This window comes from Panthera tigris, chromosome C1, assembly GCF_018350195.1.
Source record: "Panthera tigris isolate Pti1 chromosome C1, P.tigris_Pti1_mat1.1, whole genome shotgun sequence".
Lineage (NCBI taxonomy): Eukaryota > Metazoa > Chordata > Mammalia > Carnivora > Felidae > Panthera > Panthera tigris.
In genome coordinates, this window is record NC_056667.1 from 102,395,582 (window position 1) to 102,414,286 (window position 18,705).

The 18,705-nt window shown below is 41.5% G+C and overlaps 1 protein-coding gene across 2 annotated transcripts in view; it reads left to right on the top strand.

Moving 5' to 3' along the window:
• Window positions 1–18,705, top strand: part of CHD1L (chromodomain helicase DNA binding protein 1 like) — a 59,171-nt gene that overhangs the window by 33,541 nt on the left and 6,925 nt on the right. For both annotated transcript variants that reach the window (XM_042993935.1, XM_042993937.1), the window contains 7 exons: window positions 1,256–1,370; window positions 1,997–2,150; window positions 4,174–4,339; window positions 8,396–8,544; window positions 9,512–9,675; window positions 10,211–10,419; window positions 11,466–11,564. In XM_042993935.1, coding sequence (XP_042849869.1) covers window positions 1,256–1,370; window positions 1,997–2,150; window positions 4,174–4,339; window positions 8,396–8,544; window positions 9,512–9,675; window positions 10,211–10,419; window positions 11,466–11,564 — 1,056 coding nt within the window. The remainder of the gene's footprint in view (window positions 1–1,255; window positions 1,371–1,996; window positions 2,151–4,173; window positions 4,340–8,395; window positions 8,545–9,511; window positions 9,676–10,210; window positions 10,420–11,465; window positions 11,565–18,705) is intronic.

Sequence of the window (18,705 nt, forward strand, 5' to 3'; positions counted from 1 at the left end):
GATTCTCTGGCGTAGTGGGTGAAAGTGAAGGCTCTGGAGCCAGACTGTGTGGGACTGACTCCTGCCTCTCTCACTTCCTGGCCGTGTGATCTCTGCTGAGTCCCTGGACTTCTCTGCTCTTCTGTCTATAAAATGAGGGTAATAATAGTAAACTACTCATAGGGGTGTTGTGAGGATTGAAGGAGTCAGTATACATAAAGCGCTTAGAACATTGCTTGGCACGTAGTAAGCACAGCACAAACGTAGCTGGCATTATTATAAGGTCTAATTTAGCATCTCTCAGTAATCAGTCTTTATTATGTCTTTATTCCAGCTTTAATTTTATATGAAGGCTTTAATTAGAATGTTCCTGCCTGACTTGTCTTGAGAGCCAGCTTACAGTCGGTAGCCCATCTCAAAAGTTAGTCCTTAATTCAAGCTGTTGGAACAAGCCCTTTCAGGCTTGCTTGTCTCCGCAATGAGCTGTAACGACCCTGGCAAGAGGGAGTCCCTCTTGTACTTGTTTCCACATTAATCAAAGACAAAGCTGTAATTTGCTTTCACGGTTCTCTTAATTAATTCTCATCATCCAAGAAGCCTCCTCAGCCCTTTTCCTACAATGCTGAAGAAAGATCAGAAAGTTGTCCCATGGAGTGTTCTTATCCTGTGACTGGTTTTGTTACCCACTCTTTGATTAATGTGGAAACAGATACAGAAAAGACTTTCTAAAGTTTTCTCCAGTCAGAGGGAGGTAGTTTCCTGCTCTGCTGAGGAGTGTAATAAATAAATGTCATCCCCTGCTCTCGTTAGCTTGCATCAGGGATCTTGCTACCTTAGCTATAACCTGCAGTGGATATTAACTCCTCTCTTAGCAGTGTCCACAGCAGAAGACCTCTTGCATATTTAAAACTGTTTTCTTTTGAAAGAGTGTGTGTCCTCTTTCACAGACTATTCTCAACAGACCAAGATTTTTAAATGGAAGAGATGTAAATTGGCTTCCTGGGACTAACTTCAGTATGCACTTTTACTGTTTGCCCCTGCTCCCCTCATTCTGTTACTTTCAATAGTTAAGTTTTCCGAAGTCAGGCAATAGGAGCCCAGACAGCAGTGTTAACCACTGCAAGGTCCTGGAGTTAGGGATGGGTGTTAGTCTGAAAGGTGAGGCCAATTGTTTTGTCCGATCTTAATTTACCATTCGTCCCCGTAGCCTTGCACCTTTATGGTCTAGCCCGTAGCCAGTTTGCTGCTGATCACATTCCTTTTGCATTGTTTTCAGGTGGAGTGGGCATGAACTTAACAGCTGCAGATACTGTTATTTTTGTTGACAGTGATTTCAATCCGCAGAACGACTTACAGGCAGCTGCCAGAGCTCACCGGATCGGCCAGAACAAGTGAGAGATTTCAGCATCAGTGTTTTTCCACATCCCTGGCCCCTCAGCGGTTCTCAGTTGGGGAGGGAGGTGAACAACCTGGTGGGCCCGGTGACATCCCAGACTGGAGGGTGAGAGAGCACTGGGTTTTAGCCCAGCTTTGCTGCTGATTCGTTGAAGACTGCTGGCCAGCACACATTCTTCTTGCACACGTGATTTGTTAAAAACCACAGTCAAGCCATGAAATAGAAGCCATGAACTTCTAAAGGCGAGAAGGAACCTTTAGAAGTTATTTAACTCTTTTTTACCTGAGTTAAGGTCTGATTCAGTTTAAAAATGAAGTTCTGGCGTTGTAGAGTTAGGCTACAAAGATCATGGAGATCTGCCTGAGGTTTTCCTTCACTGTTCCCATCAGGAACCTCAGTTATGGCCCCTCCTCATCCCTTGACTCTCTTGGAAATCTTCAGTGAGTACCTCTGGGAGGCCAGATCTCTCTAACAGATGCTCATGTCCACAGTACAGTCTCCCTTTAGCTGTACCCTGAGCATGGCATTTGGGGTTTGTTTCCCTTTAGGTGTATTGACCTTCATGCTGTGTTCATCTGTGCGGACCCTCACGGCACACTTGTCTCCTTTGACCCTGTACAGGTCTGTTAAAGTTATTCGGCTGATCAGCCGAGACACTGTGGAGGAAATAGTCTGTAGGAAAGCGGCCTCCAAACTCCAGCTCACCAGCACAGTCATAGAGGGAGGCCATTTTACTTTGGGGGCCCGGAAACCTGCAGCCGATGCTGACCTCCAGGTATAAGATCTTATTCTTCCTTTAAGAATGTGTCCTGTTGTCAGTATTTTCTTGTGGGTGAGAAAGCAGATGCAAAGAACTAGCTTTAAAACCCATTGTCCCCAGCTACACATTTGTTCCCAGGTCTGTTCCACACGTACCTGCCATACTGTCTACTGCATGCAAGCAAGGAGCTAAAAATGATTGTGATGAAAAAGGTAGCAGAATATGGAGTGACAGGGATGGGTTTTAGATCCCCTGACTTGGATTCACATCCAAGCCTTGACACTTACTGGCTGTGTGGCCTTGAGCAGATAGCTTGACCTCTCAGATCTACTTCTATTTGCATTTTCAAAAAATGAGAATATTGCAAGTTACCTCAGAGGAGTGTTAAAAAAAAAAAATTAGATAAAATAGAGAACTCGGCATAATAAATGATGGTTAATCTCATACCTTGTCTTAACCCCAGAGCTTTTGATCAGTGAGTGATCTTCATAGTCAGAGGATGGTAAATGAGATCAGGAATTCAGAATTGTTCCATAGGAGAAAATGGATGAAAGATGAGAGTTAATTGTTTGAGGAAGGGAATATTGGATAGGAAACAAATGCTGACTTACAGATTTTTCTCTTCTGGAATGGGGCTTCGAGTTACTCTACAGCAGCCCCTGGGTTAAAATTAGAACTCATGATATATCCTAGATTCTTCCATTTTGCCCAAAGGGATCATATTCACTGAAACAGTTGGAGAGACGCACTTCCGATAGTACTTAGCACAAAGTAAGCATTCAATAAATGTTCACTGCATCTGTCTCACTGTAGAATAATGAAACTGCTTTCCCTCTTTCAGGACTTCAGAACTCTATACATTTTAGATTTAATAAACCACAACCACATCTTTTATTACTAGGTTGTTTCTATTTTAAAACAACGAAGAAACTGCTTTCATCTGAGACCAGGGCACTGGGTTGTTACCTTCGTTTTTGGCAACCAAAGAAATAACTAGTAGAGTCTGAAGGAGGAAGAAAGAAATCAGACATTAGAACCAGAATGTAACCTTCTGGTTTCCTGGAGCTGAGCAAGAATCCCAACAGAGCCCTGTCAAACAGCCAGTGTTGGGAACAGTTTACATTCCTACCAGTATTTGGCCTAATATTTACTAGGCCATCTAGAGATAACTGACCCAGTCTAAAAGGATAAGACACGAACTAGAAGTCAAGATGTGAATCTACGTTGATTTGGAATCTAAGAGTTAGTGCTTAAGGAGGTGCAAAGTTGGAAGTAGGTATTTAAAGCCAGGGAAGTGATCTGAACTGTTTGGATGGTTCTTGTGACCCTAGGGAATGGGTAGGCTCAATAGGTACCTTTGAGATAAGGGAAGAGAGGCAGGATAATGCAGTTGTCAGAGGAGTATTGTGACCCTAGGGAATGGGTAGGCTCAATAGGTACCTTTGAGATAAGGGAAGAGAGGCATAATAATGCTGTTGTCAGAGGAGTATTGAAGAAGATTAGAATTGAGAAATGGCCTTCAGGTCTAGCCATCAGTTGTTACTGGTCTTCATGAAGGTGAGTCGCATGGAGCGCTGTGGTAGGAAACCAGATTGCCAGAGGAGAGAAGTCAGTTGATGGTGGAGGGAAGGTACCCAGTGTAGCCTTCTTCCAAGTTTGTCAGTGGGAGAGAAGCTCACTGGGCCTCTGACTTCTCGCGTGGCTGCTGGAAGTGCCTGTGGCCTGTGAGAAAGACTCCTGAGAAGTGCCATAGATAACGCAGGATATTTCTGTTCTTGAGAAAAAAAGAGGCTAATTTTTTTTTTGTCCTCGAGAGTTGTCAGAGTCATCGTCACTGATCAGTATTTATCACCTCTCTGCTTGGCCATCATCCAACCGCTAAACAGCCCTGTTGGTATCATCGTCGTGGGGAGAGTAGAACAGCCGGCCAGCAGGGAAGGAGCCTGCCCTGTGTCAGCAAGCCATTTAGCAAAACACTGACGTCCCAATGCCTGTTTTCATGAGAACCAACTGGACTTTTTCATTTTCTCCATTCAAGTTGAGTGAGATACTCAAATTTGGTTTGGATAAACTGCTGTCATCTGAGGGGAGCACCGTGGATGAGATAGACCTGGAGACGATCCTGGGAGAAACAAAAAACGGCCAGTGGATCTCTGACACCTTGCCTACAGCAGAAGAAGGAATCCGGGAGCAGGAGGAAGGCAGTAAGTCGGGGGTGAAAGTAGAGCAAATGGCACAGCTGCCTGATTTAGACGTGAGTGAGATAGGTCCTGATAGAAAGTCCAGGAGAGTGCTCCCTGGGGCATCTTTTCCTACCCAGCCCTAGTCTCATTGTGGGCACACTGTTGAAGTCTTTCTTGGTCTAAGAACTCTTCCTAGACTGACTAGCAATTGCCTGTTCCCTTGTAGCTGAACTTTGAGCCCACTCTGATATTAATGCTCGTGGTAGTATCTCAAGGATTTTAATTTGTACTTTTTCCTGCCTTCGTTGCAAGCATCTTCTCTTTTATTAGTAAATCCCACTGTCCTTATTATGGTTGCCCTCTCATAGTGAGTCCTCTTCTGAATAGTAGAATGATTTGGTTTTTTACATGCTCATTAATACTGGTTGAGCGGGGCGCCTGGGTGGCGCAGTCGGTTAAGCGTCCGACTTCAGCCAGGTCACGATCTCGCGGTCCGTGAGTTTGAGCCCCGCGTCAGGCTCTGGGCTGATGGCTCGGAGCCTGGAGCCTGTTTCCGATTCTGCGTCTCCCTCTCTCTCTGCCTCTCCCCCGTTCATGCTCTGTCTCTCTCTGTCCCAAAAATAAAAAACGTTGAAAAAAAAAAAAAATTAAAAAAAAAAATACTGGTTGAGCATTTATTCTGTGCTCAATCAGAAGTGTGTACCGTGTCCTGTGCTTAATACCTGTTTTTTCATTTAATCTTCACCATACTTTAAGGTGTAGGTACTGCTATTTTTTTACTGAAACAGTACATGTAAATCATGAGATAATTTTTGTCTTTCCTGAATTTGGTCAACATTTGTCTTTTTTGTCCATTTCAGTTCCGAGTATTTGAAATTCTGACTTGAAGCGTTTTTTCACATAGGAGCTTTGTAAAGATATTCCCCGCTGTCTTACAGTCATTTTATTGTCTTGTACCAGTGGCAGCAAGAATTCAGTGTGGACGGGGGGGTGAGGTTTGAGAGTCTTACTCTAGACTTAATTCAAGAATACCTTAATTCAAGAGAGCTGTAGTTTCTTTACTAGATGATGCCTCCCTTTTTGGTAGGGAGCGAGGTTGACAGGGACTTTGGTAGGGACTTCTGGTTTTGTGATTCTCTTGTTTCTGTAGGATCCCCACTTTTCATCACTTGCTTCCTTTCTTTGCCATAGAACTGCCAGGGGACGTCTCTCTCTCCCCTAGAAGCAGTGCCTTCCCAGATTGCTGACTGCATGCACTTTCTAGTCCCTTCCTTTCAGTTTCTTGGTAGCCAGTGCTCTAACCTGAGTCTGAGACGTGTTCTTACTGTTTTTCTATTTAGGTTGTGGCACTGTGTTCAGGGGGCTGTGTCTGACACTGCCTGTCTTCTGCGTCACTCTCAAGTCTGGTGTGGGCTTGGGAACTGGTTCCATTGGCGTTTGAATGTTCATTTCTCTACTTATCTGCAGATTGAAGTTTGTAATATTCTCAGACTCCCTAGTTTTATAGAAGCCATGGATTAGTGGTGGTTTTATAGGGTATACGGAGAGATTGGGATTTAGGCAACTAGCTTCATTCTACGGGATACAGCTCTTTGACTTTTCTCATTTTGTCTTTTAAATTTCTTAATATTAGTATCCCATTTTTATTCTTCAGATACTCTTTCTTGTTCTCTGTTTTACCTGTATCTTGTTCTCATTTCACAGATGTAATGTCCTCTCTTGAGATGTTTATTATAGCTTTTGAAAAGTATTCTTTTTCTTTCTTTCCTCTCATTGCTGCCATTGCTGTTTTCAAAATTTGTTTTGGAACCTCTTGTTTTTGTCTTGAGTTTTCCTGAAATAGCTGGTGTCTTCTGACTGTCTGAAAAACATGTGCCGGTGAAGGGCCGAAGCTGACAGGCAGCCCCAAGCTGAGCAGGTGTATCTTGATCCTTATTCCAGCATTACTGGTTGGTGACCTTGCTTCTGTATTTGAAGTCTTTTCATTGGGCAACTTAGTTTCTCCAGATGAATCCTTTAGTATCTTTCTTGGGTTGGAATAAACCTGTTTGCTCAAATTGAAGAGACCACGGGAGTCAAAGGTTAACGGTGCTCCTGTTACTTGGTATACAGAACTTCTCTCAGATCCTGTACTGTCCAGCACTCTGTCCTTATACATCCTAACCTTCGGAGGATTGACAGGGTCTCTAGTCTCATAATCACCCCTTGACTAGGCACCTGTGTTTGGCTTTCACGGTTTTTCTTAATCCGATCTGATTGCTTCAGCCACATTCTGTTTTCTAAGAATTATTGAACTTTTCATTCACTGTTGTCTCCTGGCTTTTCAAAATCCCTTCACTGCTATTTAGTGGTTTTAGGTGGGAGGCAAAATGGATGCACGTGACCTGATTTTGAAGTTCTGTTTGGATTACATTAGTGAAGCTTGCACCCATTTCTGCGCTCATTCTAGATTAATTTGAGATTACTTTCCTCATGTTACTAGGACAAAATAAAATTCTGTTGTTTTCCAGGAAGAATTCTATTCTTTAGTCAGTCCAGCTGCCAGAAAAGATTTTCCACTTGTATTAAAATTTGGAATCTTCTCTTTGATCAGTGAGTACAGTTTCTGTGGTAGATGGTGCCACTGACAGGACACAGATGAGGGCCTAGGCCTGTGGTCTCCAACCCCCTCTTGGCTGAAGAGTGAAGACAGGGAGCACGATTAAAAATAATATAAATGAATATGAAAGACCAGTAGTTAAAGCAGCTCCAATCAAAAATAAATAAAAAATAGGGTTGCTTTATCTGGAATGCTAGGGTTTTTTTAAAAAACATATTTATAGGTTGAGAATTGCATGCAATATGAAGCTACATATGTTGATCATATTTGACACTTCTCAGCTCTTTATTTTTTTCCCACTTGTTGATAGAGCACCTCATTGAAAGCACCCTGCTGATTTAATTAGCAAATGCCAATTAGAATTACAGCTGGTTGGATTTGGGTACAAGTGTGAAGCAGTTGATCTCTTGAGAATGAAAATGTTTTGCTTTCATACTCTCTAGAGAAAACATACTTCTAGCTGATTTCATAATGCTGTGAAAATACATTCTTTGGTAATATGTGCTATTAAATACGTTTCACTTTAGAATCATTATCTCATCTCTCTGTGGTTTGCTGGTCTTGGCTGGTCATGACCTCTCTTTATCACTGATTCATGATCTTGGCATATCACCCAACCTCTTTCAGCCTTTGTGTCCTCATCTGTAAAATGGTGCTGTTAGTGTCTGCTTTACTCTTTTAAATAGTTGAAGAATCAAATGTGATAATAGATGTGAAAGTGCTCTGACAGTACAAAATGCTATTCAAGATTACACTGTTGTCATTATTGTTATTACTGTAACCAGTATTTGCTGACTTGTTCACTCCATCCTTCCGCAGACACAGTAATGCACTGAAAAGAGCATGTTGGCTCTTGAGTCAAAATCCTGCCTTCATTTATTAACAGTGGGAACTGGAGTCCCACGATCCCTGTCTGAGCCTCATTTTTCCCTTTCTTCAGCAGGGTTAGTTATACCAAGATTGTGGGGAGGCTTCATAAAGATACTTTATGCGATATGAAAAGAATATTGTAAATCTAAGGGATCATTTTTGTGATTCTCCATTTTCTCATAATTTGCCACTTTTCTCCTCCTTTTCTGTAATATTAAAGGAACAAGTTGAGTATTAAATAGGTGTCCAATAAAAAAAAAGCATGTTTTCAGTTACCTTTTATTAAGTGATCTTAGTGAGATCTATGCTGAAGAATAGTGTGGAATGAGTGACAGGGGATCCAAGACTCAACAGGGTGGAGGTATCCAGCAGAGACTTGCAGACCAGCCAGAGATGGACCAGAAGGGCAACAGCCATATCCTCTCCTTTAAAGAGTAAATGTGTGAGATCCCCACCCGTCAGTGTCCGTGGGATCCAAAATCACAAGCTAGTCTTAGCCCATTTAGAACACAGGTTGTTCTCTTGTTTGCCTTACTTAGTGCTTTGAATGGAATTAATCCATTTTTCTTTAGTCTCTAACATTTCTGTTTTGTGTTTTATGTTCTTAGAAAACCATATGTACTTATTTGAAGGTAAAGATTATTCCAAGGAACCTAGTAAAGAAGACAGAAAATCTTTTGAGCAACTGGTGAACCTTCAGAAAACCCTTTTGGAGAAAACTACTCAAGAGGGCCGATTACTCCGAAATAAAGGCAGTGTAAGAACTGTTAATTTATGTAAAAGAATAAATTCTTCCAATTTCTAAGAGAACCAAAAGTGATGCGGGGAGTGGTTTATTGAGAAATAAGTATATAAATATTTGTTGAAATGTAAGTATAATTAGGGGCCCCTAAAGTGTCTGATTTCAGCTCAGGTCATGATCTCGTGGTTCATGAGTTCGAGCCCTACATCGGGTTCTCTGCTGCCAGCACAGAGCCTATTTTAGATCCTGTATCCCCCGCTCTTGCTGCTCCTTTCCCCCCTCAAAAATAAACATTAAAAAAAAAAGTTGGCATAAATAACATCAACAGAAACAGTGTGTTTAACCATTTAATGCAGGCGAAAGCAGCCCTGTGCATCTAAGCCACCCCAGAAGGGATACACTTTATCACACCAAAACACCGCACTCTACTCCTGATAATTTGACTCTGTCACTAAGAGAGGGTGGCAGTCAAGAATGATACATATTATGTCCATGGTATTTGACACTTTGTACGTGCTCATTAAATGCTACCCACCATTAAGATAATCATAATGTTGAAAGACTCTGTTTAAGAAAGAATTCTATAATACATTGTAGGAGGATTTCCTTTAACAGTGGTTAAACCTAAAATGGCCTCCTGCAGGATATGCTTTGTATAAAAAAAAAAGTAACTTTTCTGAAGCACCTTATTCCTGTTGAAATTAATCAAAATGATGTACTGTTGTACTAGCCATGCCAGTGCTTTGGTTGAGTTTAGATCATAATATCCTGGTCACCAGGCCAAGTGAGATGTGTAATATGAACAGTAAATTGAAGTGTCTTGCCACGACCTCCCACCACACAAGGGGCACAGAGACGCAGTTTTATGAAATATTAGTAAGCGTGTTGCTTTCACACAGAATGTGTGTTAGGGATGAATGAAACTCAAGAAGGAATAGGCAGCCCCCAACCTTCCTGGTTATGGATCTTGTTCGTCCTACAGGTTCTCCTCCCAGGCCTTACAGAGGGGTCTGCCAAAAGGAAGCGGATTCTGAGCCCAGAGGAAGTGGAGGACAGAAGGAAGAAGAGACAAGAGGCAGCAGCCAAGAGAAAGAGACTAGTGGAAGAGAAGAAGAGGAAAAAGGAAGAAGCAGAACATGAAAAAAAGTACATGTATATTATTTGACTGTATTCTAATAAAGCTGAGGGTCACATTTGATAAAGGAATCACTGTTGTATAGAGTCCACAGTTGAATACTTGAAACTTGCAGAAAACTTCTATAGAACTGGTAGTTTCTATGGGTAATAGAATATTTTTTTTAAACATCAAATGTTAACCCTAACAGTTAATGTGCTTTTGTGAAAAGTCCTGAGTGCCGAAGGCAGAGAAGATTCATTTAGTTGAAGCAAGAAAAGATTTTATTGTAGCTGCCTGACAAAGAGTAGTTCCCTTGAACGGTACCTTATTCTTAAAAACAGGGACATGCGGTGGCTGCTCGTTACTGAAGCATAGTCAGGAGGCAGCTAGGTAATCAGTAAGACTTCTTGTTGACTTATAAATAGGCAGAAAACTGCCATCACGGTGAGTGTCTAATTGCATTTCCACTGGGCACTTACTGTTTGTGAATAGCAGGACGAATTGTGCTCTAAGGGAAATGGTGAGAGGCCAGGTTAATTTCCTTTTCTCTCTGGCCTGTTGAAGGATGGCCTGGTGGGAGTCCAGCAATTACCAGTCCTTCTGCCTGCCTTCTGAGGACAGTGAACCGGAGGACCTAGAAGGCAGGGAAGATGAGGAGAGCTCTGCCCAGCTGGATTATGAAGATCCAGAGTCAACGGCCATCAAGTATGTTAGCGGTGATGTCACCCACCCGCAGGCTGGGGCGGAGGATGCGGTCATCGTTCACTGCGTCGGTAGGTAAATGTAGTACGGGCCCAGGATGGGTGCTTTAATCTTTGTGGTGCTAAGAACTGGGGAGGAGGAGGCAGAAGCCTGACCTAGGAGTGATGGATGGGCATGGTGCAGTCGTGTGGTTAAGAAAGGGCAGATTTTCAAATCCAGAGACTTAAATTTGACTCTTGGTGGTGCTCTTATTTACCTGGTTGCATAGCCTAATCTCCCTGGGCCTCAGGTTCCTTATCTGTGTAATTGGACAATATCTTTCCTATTCTTTGCACAAGGTTTTTAAGAGGGTAGAAGGAGGCAACATATACAGGACAACTCTAAGCGTGTCCCCTGCCCCCACCCCCATGACCTTGGCACATTTTACTCCTCTGCCTGGAAGGAACCCTCTTTCCACAGGTAGCCACAGCAAACATTGTTCAAACGTCTGCATCTCAGAGAGGTCTCCTGAACGCCTCATATAAAACAGATCCCACTTCCAGGCCTCTATTGTTCTCTACTCCTTTTTCCTACCTTATTTTACTTTATTACATGTGTCACCACCACATATTACATATTTGTTTATATGATTATCTCATTGCACTAGAAAATAAAATTCATGGGAGCAGTGATTTTTTTTGTTTTTTTTTTTTTTGGTCTTGTCCACTGCTATAACCCTAGTGCCTGGAACAGTGTCTAACATGTAATACGTGCTAACAATGATTGAATGACTGTCAATGGAAAATACTCACCAGCTATGGTAGCAGTAACTCAAAGAAGTCATTTAACCTTTCTCCTTCCTTACCTGTAAAATGGGAGTTGTATGCTGTTGTGTCCCCAGTGCTTCAGCTGTTTGTTATGTTATGTCTCCTCTCCATCTTTCCTATTAGGATGGCCAGGGATCTTCCATAAAACCTAATATATTTGAGAAGTCCCACCTCTGATATTCCTGGGAGACTAGGTAGTTGTCTCTTCCCTTTGAAAAATCATTCTTTTACAAATCTAGTGGGTGTACCTTTGTTTTTAAATTGTGGATTGGACTCTGCCTTCTATAAATGAAGATTTTTTCTCCTGATAGATGACTCTGGCCGCTGGGGCAGAGGTGGTTTATTCACGGCTTTGGAAACACGATCCGCCGAGCCAAGAAAAATATACGAGCTGGCTGGGAAAATGAAAGGTAAGAAGCAAAACAGAGAGAAGGGGAAGGGATGGAATGAGAGTGGAGAGGACACTTAGGACAGGTGGGTTATGAAGCACTGGTTAAGGAGTTAGAAGAGCTGGTTGGAGTCTCATTAGCTAGTTTTTTTTATCATGCAAGCAGTTATGGGACTTTGAGGTGGTCCCTACTCTCCCTGCCTGTTTTCTCATTTGTAATTTTGAATAATACTTATTCCACCAGCCTCATGGAAATGCAATGAGAATAGTGGGTGTGGAAGTATTCTGATACGTCAGTCCCTGTGTGCATGTTATAGTATTGGCATGAAGAGCATTTCATTGCTTACCTCCACTGTGGCCAACTCACCCCATGTTCATAAGGGAATTTTGCCCCAAAATGTCAGAGATCTGTGGGAGAGAAATCAGACATACCGTTAAAGTGCTAACAGGAGCTCGGGTTGGCTGTTGAAGAGGAGGAGGCTGTATTAGGAAGTTAGCATAGGCTGAGATCCAACATTCCCTAGAGACAGAAGGAAAGCTGCTTGTGGCCAGAGGAACTTGGGAGTGTCAGTATTCTCCCTTGGCATGGAGAAGGAGAAAGGGCATCTTTTATGTGCAGAAATCACAAAGTAGTATGAGGAGTAAATTTATTATTTACATTATTTCCTGGGGACTTGAGTGGCCAAGCGACCTTACCTTACCTTCAGATTCCTCAGAGATTGGCTTTTCCTAATTCTTCTGCCTGGTTCTCTAGGATGGAAAGGGATATAAGGACTTAGAGGGAACACTCTTTCTACTCAAACAGATCACTGGCAGAGGGTTTAATAGGTTAAAATAACTGAGCTCTAGCTAGTGATTGGGCAGTTGGAAAAGCAGAGAATTCAGGAGAGGGCAGAGATAGAAATGAAGATTGAAGACTGCCTGTTTGGATTCTTGTTTGAAACTGTGAGGAAGGCAGGACAGGAAGATGAGAGGACAGGGAACAGAACGTGGAAAACACCTCCACTTAGGAACTGTAGCAACAAGGGGAGACAGAAGGAAGTGTCAACTAAGAGAACCTTGAGAATGGAATATTTTGAAGTATAAGGGAGGAGAGGGTGTCAAGAAGTGGTCTGCATGGTCAGGTGCTGAAGTGAGGGTGATAACTGGGGAAAGGCCATCGGATTTGCCCCAAGTGTAGTCGCGGACCTTGGCCTACTTTGAGGAGAGTCTGAAGGCTGAACCTTGGTTACACAGAGTTAAAGTGTAAGTGGTCAGTAAGGAAACAGGGTTGAGAGTGTGCATTCTTTTCTGAAGACGGACTAAAACGGGGTGGAGCAGGGTAAAGGAAAGTGTGAACTAGAATTATCGGGCAGGGCTGTGTAGAGGTAGTGAAGTTCTCTTGGGCCTGGAAAAATGGGTTGAATTTTAGTGGGTGGAGGGAAATGGAAAAGGATCCCTGTATCTCATGCTGTGTGGTATTTTCACAATTCCTGTCATTCCCAGTACGGGGTGTTGAATGACCCAGACAGTTACACAGTGAATGTTTTTAGGGCATGGTGTGTAGGCCAGGCAGGCAAGAGTAGCGGGTTGAGGCTGAGGAATAGAGGAGAGTTTGATTTTAAAGAGAGCGATCTGGACCACAGCAGGGAGACTGCACGTGGCTTGTCCAGGAAGATGCCATTCTAAGCCGGACCTTATCCAGTGGGTAATGGTTAGTCATTTGGGAGTTTTGTAGAGAAGAATGGCATAACACAGCCAGTATTTTAGAACAGCTTAAAAGATTCGGGTGTGCGTGAAGTGTATAAAGCCATAGAATTATTTTAGCGCATTTTTTTAGAGCATTAGTTTGCTTTGATTTGGATGAGGTAGGAAAATGTACAGATAGATATAGTAGAGTGCAGTGTTGGAATGGTTTAAAACAAACATAAGCCTTCTGAAGGAATTTCAAGTTCATAATGCTCTCCCCTTTCCATCCCCAGATGCCTCTGGGTTTGCATTCAGTTTCCGATGCCTGCAAGAGTACTTTGTAGGTAATACGTGAGGGACATTGACTTGGGAGATCATTTAGAAGTGAAGGGCATGACGTCAGCAACATTGGCGGTATAAAACATTCCTCCTTTTTATCCCCCGCCCCCCCCGCCTTTTAAGCAGTGTATTAGACATCCATACACAAACAAAAGCATGTGCTGGGTCTTTTGGGACCTAGCACCTTCCTTCGAAGGACCTGAGCGGAGTCTTGCCCGCCACCACCACCAGTAAGAGACAGACAAACCTCCATACAGGCTGTGGAGCCAGCACAACTGCCTAGATGCCTTTTGACACTGTCAGGCAAAAATCAGATGAGTGCTGACCTGGGCAGGTACTCACGCATGAGACAGAACTTGCAGGAATCCAGCCTTCCTGCAGGAAGACTCCAGCACACCATTGAAGAAGGGAAAAAAAGAGAAAAAAACATGCGTTGATTACAGTGGAGGTGGTAAGAGAAATACTTCTGCTGCTGCTTCTCCCTCAAGGAAACCCTGGATGGGCTGATTTATCTGGTGAAGGTGACCTGTCCTGTGGGGGGAAAGGAGAGCGGGGAGAATGCTCCTGGCTGTCCCAGCCAAATGGAACACCGCTGGAGAAACCCATTTCTCTCCACCAGCACCCACAGTACTAAGGTGGGAGCTCTGTGACTGGGAGGAAGCAGATCAGAACTTCAAACGGTGTCAGAGGGATTGGCTCAGGAGGAAGTTCACCCACAAATCTTGGAGTACCACACCCAAGGTTCTCCCTGCTGGGTCTGCAGCTTCCCCAAGACACTGAGTGCTAAACTCCACTTCCTCGCATTCTGCTGCTAGCTTTTTGTGCAAGCTCCCAAGTGTGTCTGTTAGAGTGAGCTCTGGTAGACCGGGAGCGCACTCAGAGCAGGCTCTGGTCGTTGGGCAAGGAAAAACCATAAACTCTAGCTATTGCTTTTCTAGAATGCTGTTTCCAATAGCCAGCCTGGTGAACTGTAACAACCAAAGGTAACACAGGGCTTAAAAATTTGGCCCCAAGAGAGAGCAAGAAGAGTGGCGGGTGTACCTCACAAACAAGGAATATCTCAGATAGTAACAATACCACAGAACATAAAACCATCTGCTGAAAGCAGCGAGCACAGAATTAAGGATGTATCTGCTACTTCAAATGCAAAAGCAGCAATGCATAACTCTGGGGAATGTAAAAAGTCTAGGAAACACAGCATCACAGCAAGAAAATGACAGTTCTCCAGCAAGTGAGCTCAAAGGCACAGAATATTGCAATCTAACTGACAGAGAATTTAGAATAGCAGTTATGAATAAACTCAGTTACAAGAAAACTCAAAGGCAATTCATTAAAGTCAGGAGCAAAATATACGAACAAAATGAGTTCTGTTACAAAGAGATTGAGAATGTAAAAGAGAATCAGACAAATTCTGGAGCTGAAGAATTTGATGAATGAGGTATAGAATAACAATAGAGAGCAGCTGTGGAGGGCTGACCAGATGGAAGAAAGAATAAGTGACTTAGAGGATAGCAATTTAGAAATAACACAGAAGAGGTTAAAAAAAAAAAAGTGAAAAAAGTACATGAGCTGTGGGATTGGATCAAAAAGACAACTATCAGAGGAAGGCAAATATCAGGATAAGTGGGCTTCTAGAAAGAGAAGACAGGGAGAAGGGGGCAGAGAGTTTATTTTTTTATTTTTTATTTATTTATTTATTTATTTATTTATTTTTTCAATATATGAAGTTTATTGTCAAATTGGTTTCCATAGAGAGTTTATTTTTTAAAAATGATACCTCAGGCACCTGGGTGGCTCCACTGGTTGAGTGTCCGACTCTTAATTTCGGCTCAGGTCATGATCCTGGGGTTGTGGGATTGAGCCCTGCATCGGGCTCTGTGCTGGGCATGGAGTCTGCTTAAGATTTTCTCGCTCCTTCTGCCCCTCTCCCCCGCTTGCTCTCTCTCTCAAATAAAATCAGTCAAACCTGAGAACTTTCCAAACCTGGGGAAAGACTTGGACGTAGAAGTCCACTAAGCTAATAGATCACCCTATTATCTCAATGCAGAAAGACCTTCCCCAAGACACATTATAATGAAACTGAAAAATCAATGATAAAGGATCTAAAAGAAGCCGGGGGAGAAAGAAGGTATATAGCCTACAAAGGACCCTCATTAGGCTGTCAGCAGATTTCTCAGCAGAAACTACAGGCCAGGAGAGAGTGGACTGACATGTTCAGTGTGGAAAGATAAAGACTGCCAACCAAGGAAATTGTATTTGGCCACATTATCTTGCAGATAAGATAGCCCAGACAAAAGCTAAGGGGAGTTTACCACCACCAGCCTTGCCTTGCAAGATGCTGAAAGGAGTTCTTCAAGCAGAAATGAAAAGATAGTGATCTGTAACATGAAAACATATGGAAGTACACAATATACTAGAAGAGGTGAAAAATAGAGTTAGATCACTAATCTATATTAGGATGGTGCTTTAACCACCCAATTCTAGTATAAAGGTTAAAGGAAAAGAGTAGTAAAAATAACTATAGCTGCTATAAATTGTTAACAGATATACCACATAAAAAGAGGTAAATTGCGACATCGGTAATAGAACAAGAAGGAGTAGAAGGGAGAGCCTCAATAGGTGATTGAGCACAAGTTACTGTCAGCTTAAGATGGATTGTTTTATCTGTAAGATGTTTTATGGTAACAACATTGCAAAAGCATAGAACAGATCCACAAGAGACAAAGAAAGGGGAAATAGCATACCACCACAGAAAATAACCGGTTTACAAAGGTAGGCAGAAACAGGGGAAAAGAAACAATGGAAATACCTAGCAACTAGAAAGCAGTTAGTAACATGGCATTAGTAAGTACTTAACATAAGTTAGTTACTCTAAATGTAAGTGGATTGAATTCACCAAGCAAAAGGCACAGAGTGGCTAGATGGAAGAAACAAATAAAAAACAGGGTACAGGTGTTTTCTGCCTACAAAAGACCAACTTGAACCTTAAAAACACACATAGACTCAAAGTGAAGGGATGGAAAAAGATACTCCATGCAAGTGGGAACCAAAGACAATGTGGGTAGTTGTTACTTACATCAGACGAAGTAGACTTTAAACCAAAATGGTAATAAGAGATAAGCAAGGACATTGTATAATGGTAAAGGGCTCAATCCATCAAGAAGATATAGTAGTATATGCACCCAACATCAGAGCACCTAAATATATTAAACAAATATTAATAGATATGAAAGAAGAAATCGACAACAATGCAATAATAGTAGGGGATTTTAATATATCACTTTCAGCAATGCACAGATTATCCAGACAGAAAAGCAACAAGGAAATTATAGACTTGGACCAAATATTACATCAAATTGGCCTAATAGACATCTACAGAAAATTTCATCGAACAGAAGCACAATACACATTTTTCTCAAGTACACATGGCATATTTTTAAAAGTAGATCATATGATAGAACACAAAACGAGTCATAGCAAAAGAAGACTGAATTTATACCAAGTGTCTTTCCAACCACAATGGTATGAAACTAGAAATCTTTCATTGAGGAAAGCTAGAAAATCTCCAGAGATGTGGAAACTGAATAGCACATAGCATACTCTTGAACAACCAATGGGTCAAAGAAGAAATCAAAAGTCAAACCAAAGAATATCTCAAAATAAATGGAAACAACATACCAAAAATGGGTGCTGCAAACGCAGTTCTGAAAGAAGTTTGTGGCAATAAATGCATATATTAAAAAATGAGATTTCAAGTACCTCAAGAGACTAGAAAAAGAGCAAATTAAGCCCAAAGTTAGCAGAAGGAAGGAAACAATATCAGATCTGAAATAAAATTAGAGACTAGGAAATCTATAGAAAAGATTAGTAACCCTTAAGAGCTGATTTTTTGAAAAATAAAATTGATAAACCTTTAGCAAGACTAAGAAAAGAGAGAAGACAAAGTCAGAAATGAAAGAGGAGAAAATAACAACTGACTGCAAAAAAACATTAAGATCATAAGTGATTACTATGAATGATTTTACACCAACAAATTAGATAATCCAGAAGAAGTGGATAAATTCATAGTCCCTACAACCTACTAAAACTGAACCAGGAAGAGATATAAAGACTGAACAGACTAATAATGAGTGAGGAGATTGACTCAGGTTTTAAAAACCTCCCAGGATCAGATGACTTCATGGACAAATTCTGTCAAATATTTTAAGGAGAATTAATGCCAATCCTTCTCAAACTCTTCCAGAAAAATTGAAGAGGAGGGAACACTTCAAACCCCTTCTGTGGGCCCAGTATTACCTTGACACCAAAGCCAGATAAGGACACTAAAAGAAAACTGTAGGCCAATATCCCTGATGAATATTGATGCAAAAATTCTCAAAAAAATATTAGCAAACCAAACTTAAGAACTCATTAAAAGGATTACACACTATGACCAAGTGGGATTTCTTCCTGGGATGCAGGGACGGTTCATCATAGGCAAATCAACAAATATGACACACCACATTAATAGAATGAAAGACAAAAATCATTGAACCTCTCAATAGATGAAGTAAAAGCATTTGGCAAAATACAACATCCTTTCATGATAAAAACCCTCAATAGAATAAGTACAGGACATAATAAAAGCCATAAAATGCTACTTGCAGTTAACTGTATTCAACTGAGAAAAATTAGAAGCTTTTCTTTTAAAATCAGGAACAAGACAGGTGTGCCTGTTTTTCCTCCCTCTGATCCAACATAATACTGGCAGTTCTAGCTAGAGCGAATCAGGCAAGGCAAATTAATAGACATCCAAATCAGAAAAGAAGAAGTAAAATTGTCATTTGCAGATGGTGTGGTCTTATATATTGAAAATCCCAAATTCTCAATATAATAGATTTAATCAGTTGGAAAAAAACTGTTGGATGTAATCCGTGAATTCAGTAAAGTTGCAGGGTCTAAACACACAGAAATCAGTTACTTCTTTATGTATTAGCAATGAAACATGAAAAAGAAATTTAAAAATTGTCCCATTCACAGTAACATCAAACACAGTAAAAGACCTAGGAATAAATTTAACCAAGGAAGTAAAAGATCTAGCCAATGAAAAATACAAGACTTTGTTTAAAGAAATTGAAGAAGATACAAACAATTGGAAAGATATTCCACATTCACTG